The sequence below is a fragment of the Giraffa tippelskirchi genome, chromosome 2, assembly GCF_054371585.1.
Source record: "Giraffa tippelskirchi isolate mGirTip1 chromosome 2, T2T-mGirTip1v1.2.pri, whole genome shotgun sequence".
Classification (NCBI taxonomy): domain Eukaryota; kingdom Metazoa; phylum Chordata; class Mammalia; order Artiodactyla; family Giraffidae; genus Giraffa; species Giraffa tippelskirchi.
In genome coordinates, this window is record NC_137276.1 from 120,031,200 (window position 1) to 120,051,170 (window position 19,971).

The window sequence follows — 19,971 nt, forward strand, 5'->3', positions numbered from 1 at the left end:
ATCAAAATGTTACTGAGAAACTGCATGGGACAACTGCAAAAACAATGTTACAGAAATATATTTAAGCTGCTCATGCCATGTAGTCAACCAGTATATAATGAGTTTTCAAACAGGTCTGGATATGGGCCTGGGTCCACTGTGAAACGTCACAGGTGGCTGAAGTGAAAAAACACTCAATTCCCAAGCTGTTAAATGCATCCCACTCTCCATTACCCAAATTACCTTTCACATGGCCATTTTCAGCACGTTCACACAAGTACTCCACGTAAACACCTCATGTTGTAATGAGGAACATGAAACCCCTGAAACTGTAAGGGGGAAATAATCTGAAATCACGACACTGGGGCCTATGGCCTCACCTTTCTCAGGATGCTCTGCCTCAGGCTGATTGCTGCTGCTCGAGCTCACACTGGCATCAAAGCCCGTGGGCGAGCTGTTCCCTTCTGACTGCAGGTCCTGGAGCTCCCCAGCGACACTGTCCACTTCGATTGTGCTGTCGGTCTCACTCTTGATGCTGCGGACTTCTTCGTGGTTTGGGGCCAGTGGCTCTGACACTGTTACAGAAGGTGGCTGCCGACTGGCTTCCGTCACAGTGACTGAGGAAGGGGACTCGGGTGTCGTGGGAGGGGTATTGAGCACTGAATTGCTGCCACTGCTCGGAAATTCTGATTTTTTGTCACTGACCTCCGCTGGCTTCTCCTCAGTGGGTTTGCCCTCTGCACCGGCTGAGGGCGGGGCGGCCAGGTCGATGTTGGGGGAGCAGCTCTCCTCCTCGGCCACAGTCTGCAGGGACCCCTCAGCCGGCCCCTCTTCTGGGGCAGGATGGGGTGGGGAGGCAGCGGCCTCAGTGTCCGAGTCTGAGAAAAGCTCCTTCAGCGTTTTTTTAGGCCACTGACCCTGAATACTTGACCAGACGTCTTTTCGATCTTTCGCTCTGCTGTTCTGAAGTCTTTCATCAGAGTTATTTAAAAGTTTTATCCTTTTTTCAGCCACTTCTGAAAATCCTGAATAGAAGCCAGTTGTCCGGAGAGACTTTCTCTTCTCCTCCAGACCGTTGTATTTCTTAGTCGGTGTCACCTTGGCTTTGGACTTTTCTTCTTCATCCTCATCTGAGGAGCTGTTGCTACTGTTTTCTATGCAAAGGGCTTCTTTGTTCTTGGCCTTATCCTCCTTTTTACTGGGGGAGCCACTTTTTACACACTCCTCAGTATTGCAGTACCTTCTCTTACCACGTTTCACTGATGGCTTTGAAGATTTATCAGTGGTGTCCTTTTTGACATCTTTTCTCTTTTTTGTGACTTCATCTTCTTCTTCATAATCAGTATCTTCGGATAATGCTTCCATATCTTTTCTTAAGCTTTCTGGAGATTTCGACAAGGGTTTGGCTATTACTAAATCTGCGTGGACTTTGTTTTCTTCAAGCAAAGATGAACTGTTCTGTTCCTCTTTGGATGTAAGATCATTTCTGTTGTGGGTCAGATGATCAATCTTAGATTCTTCTTTGCCATGGTTATCTAAGTCTTGAACACTCGTTTCATCCTCCTGCTCACTGTCTTCAGCAGAACTTTCAGAAGCTAGAAAAGAAAGAAAAAACAATGACTATGGTAAGAATACCAGCGATATCTTCTCTGGGCCCACTAATATAAACAAGTATTAGCTCGTATGTTTATAACCACTCCAGGTTGCTAGGTTGTATCCTCATTTTACAACTGAGGAAACTGAGCTTCAGAGAGAAGACATTCACCCAGTGATGGAAATGTTTTATATCATGACTATAGTGAGAGTGACTATACTGTATACTATTGCCAAAACTCATCATATTGTAAACATAAAAGTCATGACTTTCATTGTTTGCAAATTATACCTCAATAAAGCATACTATAAAAAAGAAAGAATCTTCTCCAAATTTATGAGCAGAACATACTGGAGTCATGATGTAGTTTCAGGATGTTCAAACTCCCAACTGTATAATATTCTTATAAAAGTGTAGTCTTCACTTTCAATGTAGTTTTGTAAGCAATGTATTTCTACCATAGATGCTTTAAATAACAACACAAATTAACTTTATACAAACATCAGTTCAGTTCAGTCGCTCAGTCATGTCTGACCCTCTGCGACCCCATGGACTGCAGCACACCAGGCCTCCCTGTTCATCACCAACTCCTGGAGCTTGCTCAAAATCATGTCCATTGAGTCGGTGATGACATCCAACCATCCCATCCTCTGTCGTTCCCTTCTCCTCCCGCCCTCAATCTTTGCCAGCATCAGGGTCTTTTCAAATGAGTCAGCTCTTCGCATCAGGTGGCCAAAGTATTGGAGTTTCAGCTTCAAAATCAGTCCTTCCAGTGAATATTCAGGACTGATTTCCTTTAGGATGGACTGGTTGGATCTCCTTGCAGCCCAAGGGACTCTCAAGAGTCTTCTCCAACACCACAGTTCAAAAGCATCAATTCTTTGGTGCTCAGCTTTCTTTATGGTCCAACTCTCACATCCATACATGACCACTGGAAAAACCACAGCCTTGACTAGATGGACCTTTGCTGGCAAAGTCATGTCTCTGCTTTCCAATATGCTGTCTAGGTTGCTCATAACTTTCCTTCCAGGGAGTAAGCGTCTTTTAATTTCATGGCTGCAGTCACCATCTGCAGTGATTTTGGAGCCCAGAAAAATAAAGTCAGCCACTGTTTCCCCATCTATTTGCCATGAAGTGATGGGACCAGATGCCATGATCTTAGTTTTCTGAATGTTGAGCTTTAAGCCAACTTTTTCCCTCTCCTCTTTCACTTTCATCATGAGGCTCTTTAGTTCTTCTTCACTTTCTGCCATAAGGGTGGTGTCATCTGTATATCTGAGATTATTGGTATTTCTCCCAGCAATCTTTTTTGCTGGGAGAAATATACAAACATATCTATACGATTTACTCCTTAAATGTTCCTTTTAGCAAAGTATAATAATAATAGCTTTTATTTTGACTTTAATATAACATTTACTGATAAACTGTTATATACCAGGTACTATGAAATGGTTTGTACAGATCATCTCATTCAATCTCATAATCCTATGAGCATCTGTTATGAGCCTCGTTTTATACTTTAAGATACCAGGATTTAGAGAGGATAGTAAACCACCCCAGAGCTAAAATAAATCAAGATCAAATCTAAATCTCAGTCATTTGATTCCAGAATTTAGAGTTTAACTGTACTACACTCTACTGAGATATCCACATGTATCCTTTAGCTAAGTTTGTTAAAAGTAAAAAAGAATTGATACAATTAAGATGGTTAAAAATATTTAATCTTTTCAATGTGTTCCTAAATAACTGAATTTTTGAAATTTCCAAGCAATACATTGTTGATGTTCAGTCACTAAGTTGCGACCACATGGAATGTAGCACACCGAGCTCCCCTGTACTTCACTATCTCCTGGAGTTTGCTTAAATTCATGTCTGTTGAGTTGGTGATGCTATTTAATCATCTCATCCTCTGCACGCCCTTTCTCCTTTTGCCTTCAATCTTTTCCAATAGTTGGCTCTTTGAATCACATGACCACAGGTATTGGAGCTTCAGTATCAGTCCTTCCAATGAATATTTAGGGTTGATTTCCTCCTTTAGGATTGACTGGTTTGATCTCCTTGCTGTCCAAGAGACTCTCAAGAGTCTTCTCCAGCACCACAATTTGAAAGCATCAATTCTTTGGCACTCAGCCTTTTATGGTCCAACTTTCTCATCCATATATGACTACCGGAAAAACCACAGCTTTGACTATATAGGCCTTTGTCAGCAAAGGGATGTCTCTGTTTTTTAATATGCTGTCTAGGTTTGTCATAGCTTTTCTATCAAGGAGCAAGTATCTTTTAATTTCATGGCTGCAGTAACCGTCTGTAGTGATTTTGGAGCCCAAGAAAATAAAATCTATCAGTTTCCACTTTTTCCCCATCTATTTGTCATGAAGTGATGGGATCAGATCCCATGATCTTCATTTTTTGAATGTTGAGTTTTAAGCCAGCTTTTTCACTCTCCTCTTTCATGCTCAACAAGAGGCCTTTTATTTTCTCTTCACTTTCTACCATTAGAGTGGTATTATCTGTATATTTGAGGTTGTTGATATTTCTCCCAGCAATCTTGATTCCAGCTTGTGATTAACCCAGCTCAGCATTTCACATGAGGTACTCTTTATAAAGGGCTTCCCAAGTGGCACGAGTGGTAAAGAACCTGCCTGCCAATGTAGGAAATGAAAGAGACATGGGTTCAATCCCTGGGTCCAGAAGATCCCCTGGAGGAGAGCACGGCAACCCAATCCGGTATTCTTGCCTAGAGAATCCCATGGACAGAGAAGCCTGGCAGACTACAGTCCATAGGGTCTCAGAGAGTCAGACACGACTGAAGTGACTTAGCATGCACTCTGCATAGAAGTTAAATAAGCAGGGTGACAATAGGCAGCCTTGTCATACTCCTTTCCCAATTTTGAACCAGTCTGTTGTTTCATGTCTGGTTCTAACTGTTGCTTCTTGACCTGCATACAGGTTTCTCAAGAGGCAGGTAAAGTGGTCTGGTATTCTCAACTCCCTAAGAATTTTCCACAGTTTGTTATGATCCACACAGTCAAAGGCTTTAGGATAGTCAAGGAAGCAGAAGTAGATGTTTTTCTGGAATTCCCTTGCTTTCCTTATGATTCAATAAATGTTGGTTATTTGATCTCTGGTTCTCTGCCTTTTCTAAACCCAGCTTGTACATTTGGAAGTTCATGTACTACTAAAGCCTAGCTTGAAGGAGTTTGAACATAACCTTTATTAGCATGTGAAACGAGTACAGTAGTTGGAACATTCTGTGACATTGCCCTTCTTTGAGACTGGAATAAATACTGATCTTTTCTAATCCTGTGGCCACTGGTGAGTTTTCCAAATTTGCTGACATACTGAATGTAGCACTTTAACAGCATTATCTTTTAGGATTTGATAGTTCAGCTGGAATTCCATCTCCTCCACTAGCTTCTTTCATAATAATGCTTCCTAAGGCCCACTTGACGTCACATTCCAGGAGGTATGGCTCTAGGTGAGTGATTACATCATCACGGTTACCCAGGCCATTAAGACTTGTTTTGTACAGTTCTGGATATTCTTGCCACCTTTCTTAATCTCTTCTTCTTCTATTAGGTCCTTACCATTTCTCTCCTTTATCATGCTCACTCTTGCATAAAATGTTCCCTTGCTATTTCTAGTTTTCTTGAAGAGATCTCTAGTCTTTCCCATTCACTTGTATTCCTCTATTTCTTTGCATAGACCACTGAGGAAGGCTTTCTTATCTCTCCTTGCTATTCTTTGGAACTCTGCATTCAGTTGAGTGTATCTTTCCCGTTCTCCCTTGCCTTTCACTTGTCTTCTTTTCTCAGCTATTTGTAAAGCATCCTCAGACAACCACTTTGCTTCTTGCATTTCTTTTCTTGGGAATGGTTCTGGTCACTGCCTCCCGTACAACTGTTACAAACCTCCATCCATAGTTCTTCAGGCACTCTGTCTACAAGATCTAATCCCTTAAATCTGTTCATCACCTCCACTGTATAATCATAAGGGATTTGATTTAGGGCATACCTTAATGGCCTAGCGGTTTTCCCTATTTTCTTCAATTTAAGTCTCAATTTTGCAATAAGAAGCTCATGATCTGAGCCAGTCAGCTCCGGGTGTTGTTTTTGCTGACTGTATAGAGCTTCTCCATCTTTGGTTGCAAAGAATATAATCAATTTGATTTTGGTATTGACCATCTGGGGATGTCCATGTACAGAGTCATCTCTTGTGTTGTTGGAAAAAAGTGTTTGCTATCACCAGAGTGTTTTCTTGACAAAACTGTTAGCCTTTGCCCTGCTTCATTTTGTACTCCAAGGCCAAACTTGTCTGTTATTCCAGGTATCTCTTGTCTTCCTACTACTTTTGCGTTCCAATCCCCTATGATGAAAAGAACATTTTTTTTTTTTTTTTGGTGTTAGTTCTAGAAGGTCTTGTAGGTCTTCATAAATCAGTCAACTTCAGCCACTTCAGCATTAGTGGTTGGGGCATAGACTTGGATTACTGTGATGTTGAATGGTTTGCCTTGGAAACGAATTGAGATCATTCTGTCATTTTTGAGACTGCACTCAAGTACTGCATTTCAGACTCTTCTGTTGAGTATTAGAGCTACTCCATTTCTTCTAAGGGATTCTTGCCCACAGTAAAGATATAATAGGTCATCTGAATTAAATTTGCCCATTCCTGTCCATTTTAGTTCACTGATTGCTAAGATGTCAATGTTCACTCTTGCCATCTCCTTCTTGACCACGTCCAATTTACCTTGATTCATGGACCTAACATTCTGGGTTCCTATTCCATATTGTTCTGCACAGCATCAGACTTTACTTTCACACCAGACACATCCACAACTGAGTGTCATTTCCACTTTGGCATAGCTGCTTCATTCTTTCTGGAGCTACTAATAATTGCTGTCTGCTCTTTCCTAGTAGCATATTGGACACCGTCTGATCTGGGTGGCTCATCTTCAGGTGTCATATCTTTTTGCCTTTCCATACTGTTTGTGGGAAGAGTACTGGAGTGGTTTGCCCTTCTGTCCTTCAGTGGACCACATTTTTTCAGAACTCTCCACTATGACCCATCCATCTAGGATGGCCCTACACAGCATGGCTCATAGCTTCACTGAGTTATGCAAGCCCCTTCACCATGGCAAGGCTGTGATCAATGAAGGAGCAAGTAATACGTATACACAGTGAAAACTAACTTACTCTCAAAACAAAACACCAACAAACACTTTCCTTCCTTCCCCAGCTTCCAAAATCTTATAACTATTTCCATTCATAGTTACTATCATCATCTCTTAATAATATACTATTTGTTGACATATATAAGCAATGAGAATTCTCTTATTCATACCTCCATCCCCTTCTGCCACACTTTGTATATAAGTGGTGTTGGAAAAGCTGGACGGCTAAATGTCAATCAATGAAGTCAGAACACACCCACACACCATACACAAAAATATACTCAAAACAGTTTAGAGTTAAGTATAAGACATGACACCCTAAAACTCCTAGAAAAGATCACAAGCAAAACATTCTCTGACATAAATTGTACCAATGTTTTCTTAGGTTCATCTCCCAAGGCAGTAGAAATAAAAGCAAAAATAAACAAATGTGACCTAATCAAATTAGTTAAGATTTTGCACTACAAAGGAAATCACAACCTATGGACTGAGAGAAAATATTTGCAAACAATGCAACCGACAAGGCTTAATTTCCAAAATATACAAATTGCTCATACAACTCAACAACAAAAAAAGAACAAACAATCCAATTGAAAAATGGGCAGAAGACCTAAATGGATATATCTCTAGATGGCCAACAGGCACATGAAAAGATGCTCAACATCACCAAGTATGAGAGAAATACAAATCAAAACTACAATGAGGCACCAGTCAGAATGGCCATCATTAAAAAGTTTCCTAATAACAAATGCTGAAGAAGGTGTGGAGAAAAGGGGACCCTCGGACACTGCTGGTGGGGAAGTAAACTGGTGCAGCCACTGTGGAAAAAAGAGTATGTAGGCTCCTTAAAAAAGCTAAAAACAGAGTTTTTAGCCTTTCTTGCTGTATGATCCAAAATCTCACTCCTGGGACATCTGAAGAAAACTATAATTTGAAAGATACATATATCCCAGTGTTCACAGCAGCAGTATTTATAATAGCCAAGACATAGAAGCAACTCTAAATGGCCACTGACAGATAAACAGATAAATAAGATGTGGTACATATATACAATGAGATACTACTCAGGCATACAAAAAGAAGGAAACAATGCCATTTGAAGCAACATGGATGGATCTAGAGATTATCATACTAAACGAAATTAAATCAGAGAAAGACAAATACCATATATCATCACTTACATGTGGAATCTAAACTGTGACACAAGTAAATTATTTATGAAACAGAAATAGACTTGAAGACACAGAAAACAAACTTATGATTAACAAAGGGGAAAAAGACTGGAGAGGGTAAGTTAGGGGTTTGGGATTGGCAGATACAAACTACTATATATAAAATTAACAACAAGGTCCTGTATAGCACAGGGAATTATCTTCAAAATCTTATAATAAACCATAAGGGAAAACAATATGAAAAAAGACTACATATATAACTGAATCACTTTGCTATATACAGAAACTTAACAAAACATTGTTAATCAACTCTACTACAATAAAAAGAATGAAATCAGAAACAAGATATTGCACCCACACATTTTATAAGAACAGAATTATATGAAGCTTGCAGAAAACAGAGTTCTTAAAAAGTAAAAACATTACAGCTGTCAATAAGCATTACAGTACTAAAAGTAAAAGGATTAAAAGATAAAATCAAGAAAATTTCTAAGAAACTAGAAGAAGACAAATCAGTAATGTGTCTCTGAGAAAAGGTAACTACATTAGAGTATACTGCAGAAGGTTCAGTATTAATATAATGGCTGGGTTCAAAAGAGAGAAAGGGAGGAAGGGAGGGTAGGGGAAAGAATACAGAAGTGTAGAGGAGAAAAATCAACACAATATTTCAAGAAAACTATCCAGAACAGAAAGATACAAGTTTCTACAATGCAGCAGCTTAGCAAGTACACATTACAATAGATGAAAATACATTCACAAAAGGGATAATCTGTGTGCAACTTGAAGACATTAAAAACAAAGACTCAAGATTTCAGAGAAAGCGAAGGCAAAAAACAAGCCACAAAACAAGTCACCCACAAAGCATCAGGGCCAAGAGCTCTGGCCCTCACAGAAAACACTGAAGGAAAAATACAGCTGAACAATGCCAATAAAATAATTAAGGAAAAACTTCCAAGCCTGCTAGACCATAAGTACTATGTTTTCAATATGGACAGTCTTTAAAATTTTATCTTCCCTCTTACTCACTTATTCTTAACATCTTCTAGAGAATGGAGAATGTGCTCCATCCCAGTGAGTATACAAATGAAGATATTTTAAAAAATCAGATACCCAAAAGAAAAAAATTTTAGGGACTACTTTGAAGAGAGAGTTCTAAAAAGTTCCCAGGAAGAGAACTATAACCAGATGTAGAACGAAACCAGTCCAGACCCATGTGGTGTTATTTCCAAAGGAACTCATATGACTTCTATCATCATCAAAATGCCTCTTGCCATCAATTAGATTCTTTCTACGTATATCAACTTGTTCCAACCATTTGGTGATAAATTTCCAGCTCTCTGCTCAATGTCTTGTTTCCCATTACCTGGATCAGGCAATGACATCATTTTACCCAGTAGAAACATTTTGTTTTGACCTACACCTGAAAGCTAGGAGTGTATCTGGGCAGCCTAGAATCAGAACATACAGAGCACCTTATCAATAGCACTGAGCATAATTCTTTTGGTCATCCACTGAGACTCTGTCAGATATTCCTGAGAGCCCTGATGTTTCCTAGAAGGCCCTAACAACCTTGCCTCACTGAATTTCCTTACAGAGGTCTTTGTAGACTCACAAAGAAGCTGAATATGACCTGGAAACTCTATTCAGATGGACCTTCATTAAAGTGGAAATACTGTCTTTTTTTACATAGTTAGGTTTATGCTTGCCACAGTTTTTAAAAAAGTAAATATTATCCTCTTTAGGAGTATATATAGGTTTAATACAGTTGTAAAAAAAAGTAAAATCAATGGCTGATTTCAAGTAATAACAGAGTCAACAAAGTTATGGTTCAATTAAAAAAGAGAACTTGACAATGTCACTGAATTACCTTTATAGCATTTGATTTATAAAAATTAAAACAAAACATCTAAAACAAATACTTGCATGCAACAGGATGCTCGTTATGTTTACCTTGAAGTCCATTAAGGATAGAAGTGATTTCTATGGATTTAATATGAGCTGTATCAGAGTTCTTGGCATCAGTAAGATCCAATTTGGATACCATTTCAGGAGATGGATTTGTTTGAAATGGCGGTTTTGACAAGCGCCGGAGTTTACAGTTTTTAGGAGAATATTTTTCATCTTTGTCTTTTTCTTTATCTAATTTATTCTAAGTTAAGGAAAAAAAGGTATCCTATGTTAGTCATAACTTATCATGAAGCATTCATTAGTAACAATGCTAAAACTCATTTTTAACTCAAAGCTATAGACTACATTACTAAAAAACATAAGAAGAATATAAAGTCCCACCAAACAGAGATGCTTTTTCAAACTTACCTAACAAACGTTATAGGATGAGAAATAAAGTTTCTAATATTTATATTTTAATAATGGAAATAAATTAGCAATCAGATAGGCAATTAAGCAAACCTCCATACTACTAATAATTGGTGTTAAAAATTCTATAAAAATGAAATCACAATAGGCTTAAATATTCATTTTAAAAAAACACAATTTCAATCTGGTAGTTTTAAAACCTGGAAGAGTCTCAATATAAAATGAGGGTTGGGAATGATAAAATTTCAGTTATCTTCAGTTGACAACTGGAAAGACACAAATGACTTGCTATAAAGTCAAGTCAGTGGGACATCCTTCCTACATCATTGATAAAATTAATGTTTCATGAAAAAAATGAGAAAATTTCCCAAATTCTCTATTTATGAACAGATGGGCAGGGGCTAATATATTTCCTGGAAACTTTTTAAAATTTGCTTTTAAAATAATTTATAGAAAAAATAATTTAGACACGTTTCTAAGTGATATTGTAGAGCACGATGCAGCAGGATACAATTCTGAAGTCCTGTTATAGTCAGACTCTAGATTGCTGAGTGACTATTTTCACAGTTCTCTCATAGATGGTACAGAGCTAGTTATCATTCTGGATACATAGAAGTTAATTCTGTTTAGGATAGTGGTTCTCCAAGTATGGATAATGGGCCCAGAGACCTTAGCACCTCCTGGCAATTTAAGTGAAAACTCCTCGAACCAGACTCAGATCCCGTGAACCAGAATCACCGGGGATGGCAACAAGCAATCTGAGTTTCACCAAGTTCTCCAGGTGACTGTGACACAGGCCTAAGTGTGAGAGCCACTAACTTAGAGCACCTGAGCTGAAGATTCTGGATGCACTGAGAAGGCTTATGTGTATCAAAGCCTATCAATGATTAGTGGTATTCTAATTTTCCTATTCTTGCCAGTCTTTTCATCACTTTATACCAGAGATCATAATTACACCATGCAGTCTGAAGGCAGAAATAGTCTATGCCACGCAAAGTTCAAATATGGCTTTTAATGGCTGTCAGAGGACAGCCTTGAAAACAGTGGTTCTCAGAGCCAGATGAGATCAAAGGATGGGTATATTATTATTAAATAATTTCTAGGAAGCTTTTCCAAAATTCACATGCCTCTTCCTTTATGACCAACAATTTTAAATGCCTGGGAGGGGCCTAGAACTAAACTGAGATATAAATAAATACTTAAAAAAAATTCCCCAAGTAATATTCTAATATTGCTTCTCTTACCCCTACCCTATCCTCTACCTGAGAAATACTACTTCTAAAACTTGCTCTCTGCAAGGAAGCAGGCTTTTTACTGCCACATACACAAAATTTCTCTAGTAGCTTAGGAGCAATTGCATGACTTCCACACTTTCCAACAAAGACCAAGAGTGTCCTGAGTTGTAGCTACTGAGTTGCCAAACCAAAACTTTAAAAATATGAACTCAGTTTCATCGTGAGAAAAGAATAATCACTTTAGGGGAAAAATTTCGTACGTAGAGCCACTAAGGTATTATTTAGCCAGAAAGTAAATAGCGCCTCACTTTTAAAATGAAAACTGAATTTCAGGGGGACTATTAAACACTTCAACTATATATAACATTCGAAGTAGTAAAAAGCCATTAAGAGATAAAAAAATATTCTAAAACCTAGTTAATGGTCTGCTTTCTAATAAAACATTAAAAAGATTTAATCTTGGAATGAACAAGATTAATTCCATCATACACAAAACTAACATTAAGTTCCATACAAGTGCATTATTAATAGATTCCCCATAGGATCTATGCAGTGTGTGCCTCTTGGGGTCTTGTGAACACATTCTAGGGCACTATCTATAGTGCCAGAAAGATGATGAAGAAAAAAAGAGCTGCAGCTAGGCTCTCCGTGCCTTCAGGCATCTTCTTCTCTTCCTCTGAATGGTTTACAGCTATTACAGTAACCCCAGAGTTCCTAGCTACACACTACTTCACGGCTCCCAGTTGGAGACCAGAGGTGCATGAAACAGTTGAAACGGGTAAGTAAAATCTTGGGTGAGTGGACTTATACAATGCTGGAACTAAAAAAGCCTCAAACATCACTTAGTACTGTTTTCAAAATGCCTTTCCATAAGCTGACAATATTAATTGTACCCAAATCTAGTATTTGATAAACTGGCTATTTCAAGAGAGTATTTCCAACTCTACTAACACACACACACACTCTCTCTCTCTTGCTCTCAACTCACTCTGGAGGAAAGGATCCTTAATTAAGAGCTATAATATACAGCAAAATATATTTTGCTTTTATTACCTTTATTTTCTTGCGATGTTTTATCTTGGGCACATTTTTATCAGCAGGTCTTACTATTTTATCTGCTTTAATCCATTCATCATACCTAAAAATCAAAGGAAATTAACATAAATATACAAAACACATACTACAGGAGGAACTACGCCATATTAAAGAGAAACTCATAAACAGAATCATAATATTGTAAAACCTTGGGGGCCACTAAGTTCAACTTTCTGGTTTAAGGAACAAAGTTACAGATGCTCAAAGAGAGATGTAGTGGCCTGTCCCAGGACACACTTTCAGCTACTGGCTGAGCCAATGCTCAGCTAGGTCTCTGGATTCCTGGACTAGCACTACTTCCTCTGTTACACCAAAGAGAAACCAAAGCTGTACAATAATCATTAAGAGCACTCACAGTATTTCCTATACGTTTTTTGGTTTACTTTGTTCTTTTCTTAAGCACAAGTAGTTCATTTTTCCCTAAACATATCAGGAAAGCTAAGGGGAAGCATGACTGCCAAGTTTTCAGGGTGTGGAGTTGCTTCCTACATATACAGATGGCTGAGAGTCAACAGTTGTGATGGATTCTCCACTCAGTGCTGGTTGTCTACAGGAGTTCACAGGGCACAAGTTACTACTGACTGCAATAAATCTATTTGTTTGGGGGGGAGGAGTTTATTTTTGTAACTCAGCTAGAAAGAAGAAACATTGAAAATAAACCTCTTTTTATGTTTGAAAGTTACATACATTTATTCTGGAAAATGGAAAACTGATTGACATTTTTAACTAGAGAACATGAAAAACTGAAAATGAGCTTTTAAATCAGAATGTCCTCATTATTAGAGGCATTAAGTGAAGTAAGAAAGACCCTGAGTCAGGAAGTAAATGATTTAGGTCATTACCTTACTAGTAAATTATATTCTTGCTCTAGAGTAGGCCTGTGTGCATACATGCTAAGTCCCTTCAATTGTGTCCAACTCTTTTCGACCCTATGGACTGTAGCCCACCAGGCTCTCTGTCCATAGAATTCTCCAGGCAAGAATACTAGAGTGGGTTGCCTTGCCCTCCTCCAGGGGATCTTCCCCACCCAGGGATCAAATCCATGTCTCTTACATCTCCTGCACTGGCAGGCAGGTTCTTTACCACTAGCGCCACCTGGGAAGCCCCAGAATAGGTCTAGCAAGTATCTGTAAGGACTCCCAGGCAGAGCTAGACTGTTGGTGCAACCTATGGCCTGCAGCAACGTTGATGGCTCAACCCCCACGAGCTAGGTTGGTGTCTGCCGGAAGCTGGTGAGGGCCACAGTGATAATTAGAGAGGATGAGGAAAGGATGGAATGAGTTCCAGAAAACTCTTTACATAATCCCTGCTGACTAGCTATGTGGTCAAGACATTCTCAACCTCAGACTTAAGTTTATTCGGTATAAAGCAAATATTATTCTTCTACTAAAAACACTCCTCTGGTATGTATACCGGCACATTAGCACCTACCTGTATATTTACATATTTAAAATTTTCCCATTAATGCTAAAAACTGCATTATTCTTGAGAAGAAAGCAATTTAGCTCCTAAAAATATTAGAGAGTGAAGGTGAAGAATAAACAGAAAATACCTCCACCCTCTGCAAAGTTGGATGTGAACTTCTAGAAGTTGCTCTTATTAGAATATAGTTATGGAAATTAATGCTATGTACTTAAAAAAAACACACACACAACACACTGTTTTCTTATAAGAAAAAGTAAAAACAGTTCATGATGGTTACACATACCATCAACATAAGCTAAACAAAGATATAATAGTATTTTAACCTTTCTTAATCAAAGACTCTGTTGTATAGTTAATTTTGTAATATGAGGCATTTTGACTACCAATAAGTGTACTACTCAATTCGACTTGGATTTTTGACACGAATTATATGTCAAATTAGGGTAAATTTCAAATTAGGATAAAACAGTAGCTTTCAGTGTAAGAATATCACCAAGACACTGTACCCTTGTATATTTTATATGGAGCATCAAACACATCAAACAAACAAAAAATAGTCACTGTCTTCACAGTTACAATGTGCACTGTGAAAATGATTTCTTTATGACTTACAGGTAAAGTATGTTGCTTAAAATTTCTTAGGAACAAGGTAGGAGGAACTTATACATAAATAAAATAATGGCTACTCCATATGGCACAGGCTGATGCTTGCTACCTAAGCACCACTAGAGTACAGATACTATATGGTAAACATTTTCTTCTCTACCCAAATGTAAACTAAGGATGGTATCAGAGGACTGGTTATCAGACCTTGAGTAATGAATCTGGGGGTGGAAGCAATGTTGAGTCAGGAAAAAAGCTAAAGAGAAAGGTTCTGGAATTAGATGAAAAAAACTATACACGCTTCTAAAATATTTGAATAGAAGTCATTAAACACTATGGTCTTAACTAAACTATGTAACAATCATTTTTTAAGTTACTGATCATTCTGCATGGTTTTAGGAGATTCTTTGAAAAATTCTTTAGATGTGTTTCCTACTAGATTAATTATATGGTAATATATGGTTCCATAAGTATTAGCTAATGTTATATCGCTCCCCTATTATTTGCCCCCTTCTATTCCATTTTCTTCATGCCTTCTGTTTGTTTAACCATTCCTTTGTTCTAATACTATTCTTTTAGATTTTGTCGTTTCTCAGTCCGATTTTGGAGAAGGAAGTGGCAGCCCACTCCAGTACTCTTGCCTGGAAAATTCCACGGACAGAGGAGCCTGGAGGGCTACAGTCTATGGAGTCACAAAGAGTCACATGACTGTGCAACTAATCTTCACTTTCACTTTTCAGTCAGATTTATGCGCTTTTCATAAAATGTAATAATAACAATATTGTTAGTGTTATTATAATTAATATCCTTCAGAACTAGAACATGCCTTAAAAATCTATCAATGAATTTATTTCACAGATTAAGAAATTCAAACCATGGAAGTGAACTGACCGTTCAAACTACAGGCTTGCCAAAAAGTACTATGTGAAGAGTTTGAGAAGAATGGGAAATGGGCATGTTAAACAATGTTACACCAGAATGAGAAAGTATGCCAGGTCCTATTCTGATCAAGCATACAGAAGAGTCCACACCAGCAACTAAAAAGCCTCCTTAAGAATGCAAAGTAGGAATGAACCCGTGAGGAGGGAGAACAGGTGAAAACAGTGTGAGAATTTTGGTTAAGGTAGCTGTTTCAAACTACAAATGCCCTTACCCCACATAGAGGTTGAGAAAAGTGAAAGTGAAAAGTCGCTGAGTCATATCCAACTCTTTGTGACCCCATGGAGTGTACAGTCCATGGAATTCTCTAGGCCAGAATACTGGAGTGAGTAGCCATTCTCTTCTCCAGGGATCTTCCCAACGCAGGTCTCCTGCATTACAGGCACATTCTTTACTGTCTGAGGTACCAGGGAAGCCCAAGAATACTGGAGTGGGTAGCCTGTCCCTTCTCCAGTGGATCTTCCTGACCCAGGAATCAAACCGGGGTCTCCTGCGTTGCAGGCGGATTCTTTACCAGCTGAAGATTCTCTACCAGGGAAGCCCTGAGGTTGAGACCACTGATGTAAACATTAACAGACAAAACATTTCAGAATGTAATGAGGTTCTAAATATCACTTTAGTTGCCTGACTAATCTTACAAGGGAAAAAAAATGACCAGAAAATAAACTGATGTCATAACTAATCACTGTATTTTAAATATAAAGAAATGCTCTTCCCATTATGTAATTATTCATTAGAGTATTATTCAAGAGTTCTATTTTCTTTACGGAATACTTTCAAAGAACACAAAGAAGAGAAAAAGAAATTCACACAGGAGAAAAAAAGCAAACTGATATACCCCAAAATTACTACTGACATTAAATTACGTAAGACAGAGCTAGGCCAGTTTAATTTTTATCTTACTCATGTTTGTTAATTTAAATAAAGGAGGTAATACTCATGGATTAAGATCTCTGATTCCCTATAAAATACCAAGAATAAAGACTTGTGTAAAATAAAGAGAATTAAGATCAGAACTACAAAAAAAGCTGTCACTGAATGTTTATTCTATATGAACTTAAAACTTTTTATGTAATATATTTAATATTTATTAAAAAGAGATTACAACATATTTACTTTAGGCATAAGTAAGTAGTCCAAGAAGATAGAATATGGGAAAACTAGTTCAAATTTAAATATCTTGCATAAAAAAATGAAATTATGGGGAGGTGGCAAAGAGCAGAAAATTGTAGCTTAAAAAAAAGAGACCATAAAACATGTCTCAATTTCTCCTCAGGGCACCATACCAAGTAGGATATTCATTCATCCTTCAAAATAACCTCTTTATGAGGTGGATGAACCTAGAACCTATTATACAGAGTGAAGTAAGTCAGAAAAAGAAAGATAAATATCGTATTCTAATGCATATATACAGAATCTAAAAAACGGTACTGAAAGATTTATTTACAGGGCAGCAATGGAGAAAACAGTCATAGAGAATAGACTTATGGACATGGGAAGAGGGGAGGAGAGGATGAGATGTATGGAAGAGTAACAAGGAAACTTACATTACCATATGTAAAATAGACAACCAATGGGAATTTGCTGTATGGCTCAGGAAACAGGGGCTCTGTATCAACCTAGAGGGGTGGGATGGGGAGGGAGCTGGGAGGGAGGTTCAAAAGGGAGGAGGGTATATGTATACCTATGGCTGATTCATGTTGAGGTTTGACAGAGAACAACAAAATTCTATAAAGCAAATATACTTCAATTTAAAAATAAATAAAAAATAACCTCTCTAAAGAAAACAAGAATTTTTAAAACTAAGTCAAATATAAATTTTCTGGTTTTAAGATGCTTTCCTCCTTCTCTCAAACATTCCCAAATACATGAACATGCTTTCATCCCTCAGCCCTAGTGGTCATCCTGTCCAAGTGGCTCTCCAGTATTATTGATTCTGCTTTAAATACCACAAAGGGAATCAAGACATTAGAATGCATGTTCCAATTCAGACTCTCAATTGTGAATGAAGAACAGTATTAACAGCCATTCAGGGCAATAGGTATTCCAAGAAACCACTTCATTGCTAAACACCTAGATTTTTCCCCAAGGACAGCAGGCCTATTGCTGTCAGCTATCATGTTTTCTGATAATGCAGCTTGAAAACTAGTAAAGAAATTGAAGCTCAGCGGTTGGCCTATGAACAAAATGACTTGCAACTTTAATTCAAGCAGCAGAGTTTTATGAGAATGTCTGAGGAAAACCAGGTACTCTAGATTATTGATAAAAACTGTACCGCCTACATGCATGCATGCTAAGTCACTTCAGTCATGTCGACTCATTGCGACCCTATGGATTGTAGCCGCCAAGTTCCTCTGTCCATGGCATCCTCCAGGCAAGAAGACTGGAGTCGGTTGCCACTTCCGTCTCCAGTATTGCCTATAATTGGACTTTAAATTCAGAAATTATGAATTGAAGAGAGCAATTGGCCTGTTCATGACAAAAGGAAATATAGCTTGCAATAGCACAAGGAAACGAAGATTACTAAATACTTTCATTAAACAACAAATATTAAAAACCAAGAAAAACAAATATGAACAAACACTGAATACAAAAATGAAGACAAGACTAAACCTGTTAGTGATGAGACCATACTTTTTCAACTCAGTTATCAATAAACTCTTTGTAATTAATATGTGGAGCCTAGACAAGTATCTTATCTGATATTTAAAGTACTAAGGAAAATATTTTCAAAGAATATACTGACTTGGGAAAATTCTGTTGGGATCATCTAACGTTCAACTAATGGAATAAACATGAAAGAACAGACTATGGGCAACTCATTTAACTTCTAGCAGTTGGCTCCCGGACCTATATAAACTGAAGAAAAGTAGAACAGATGATTCCCCAAATTAAAAACTCAAACAAAACCCCAGACTAGAAGTCTGCACAAGTGCTTGTTTATCGGACAAATATTTGTTAGGTACCTGTCATGTGACAGGCTCTGCACTAGGCGCTGGGTAATGAATGCACCACAGCGTCTTCTCAAGGAGCTTACAATTTAACAGAGAGGACCACAGTAGTCAGCCATCACATGGCAACAATACAAATCTTCTGAACCCTTCCCAAAAAAGCAGCTACATAATATTTGAAATTTTAACGTGCTGAATTAAAATATTTATACAAAGCTAAAGGAACCATTCAGAGACCATAGCATACTTGCTCTCACCAGAGAAAAATAAAGAGTTCTAAAAAGAAAACGTTTTGATTTTTGTTTGGATGTGTTGGCAAATCATCTAAGAAATCATTTAGCAACAATAAAAATGGAAAAGAGCATTCGTCAACCAGACATAAGATACCAAAATGGTTACTGTGCCCACAATAATTCAGATTTTGGTTCTGTTTAAACCCAACTAAACCACTTTCAAAGAAATATTATCAGTCATGTGTTTACATATACTCACACAATAATTGCATGCAGAATAATGTACAAATAACTTCAAAAGCAAAACTGAACTGACAAAATATTTTAAAACTCATTATTTAAAATATACAGATTGTAAAAGATAAAAATCTAGTAAACAACCATTAATATAAGTGAAATATTAAAATCATTTGTACTTTTTCGGTAAAGGAGAGACTCATTTAGCAACTGCTGGACAATTATGTATTTTGTATTTTGCCTATCTATATGCAAAAAAGATAACATACATCATAAAACTAACCTTGCTTTAAAAACCTCAATCTGAGATGAAAATTTAGGCCCTCTTAGCATGGAAAGGAATTCCCCACTTAAACCGAATAAGAATATATGGGGGAAAATATGTTGTAAGAGAAAAAAAGATCAAGTTATGAGAAAAGCAGCACTAGTTATCATTTACAAACTTTATAAGCAATTTAACCAGGTTACCTACTTTATGAATTTTCTATAATAATCTCAATTTAGACATTTATTTTTAATGTGAGAAAATATCTAAAGCAAAATTTATAAAGAGACCTACTGAGTACCGTTTAATGCCTTTAGTCATGAACTTAAAACAGGGCTTCCCTGATGGTACAGTGATTAATAATCCGCCTTGCAATGCAGGGGACGTGGGTTTGATCCCTAGTCCAGGAAGATCCCACATGCTACAGAGCAACTAAGCTTGTACACCACAACTACCGAGTCCGAACTCTGGAGCCCGAGTGCTGCAAGTACTGAGCCCATGAGCTCTGGAGCCTGTGCTCCGCAACTAGAGTAGCCCCCGCTGACCGCAACTAGAGAAAGCCTGTGTGCAACAATGAAGAGCCTGTGCAGCCAAAAAAATTAAAAAATAAACTTAAAAAGATAAAACAAAAGTAAAAGCATATTATTGAAAAAATAAAATTCTAAGCATGCTCTTAATATTTCATATTTCCACCCTATGTAACACTGTTCAATTCACACCAAAAAAAGCAGGAACGGTTTTATCATAATAGAGAACA

General features: G+C 37.7%; 1 protein-coding gene across 12 annotated transcripts in view; it reads right to left on the bottom strand.

Moving 5' to 3' along the window:
- Window positions 1–19,971, bottom strand: part of ARID4B (AT-rich interaction domain 4B) — a 140,882-nt gene that overhangs the window by 12,980 nt on the left and 107,931 nt on the right. For all 12 annotated transcript variants that reach the window (XM_081570423.1, XM_081570419.1, XM_081570416.1 and 9 more), the window contains 3 exons: window positions 12,520–12,604; window positions 9,866–10,064; window positions 360–1,574 (listed from right to left, as the gene is read on the bottom strand). In XM_081570423.1, coding sequence (XP_081426549.1) covers window positions 360–1,574; window positions 9,866–10,064; window positions 12,520–12,604 — 1,499 coding nt within the window. The remainder of the gene's footprint in view (window positions 1–359; window positions 1,575–9,865; window positions 10,065–12,519; window positions 12,605–19,971) is intronic.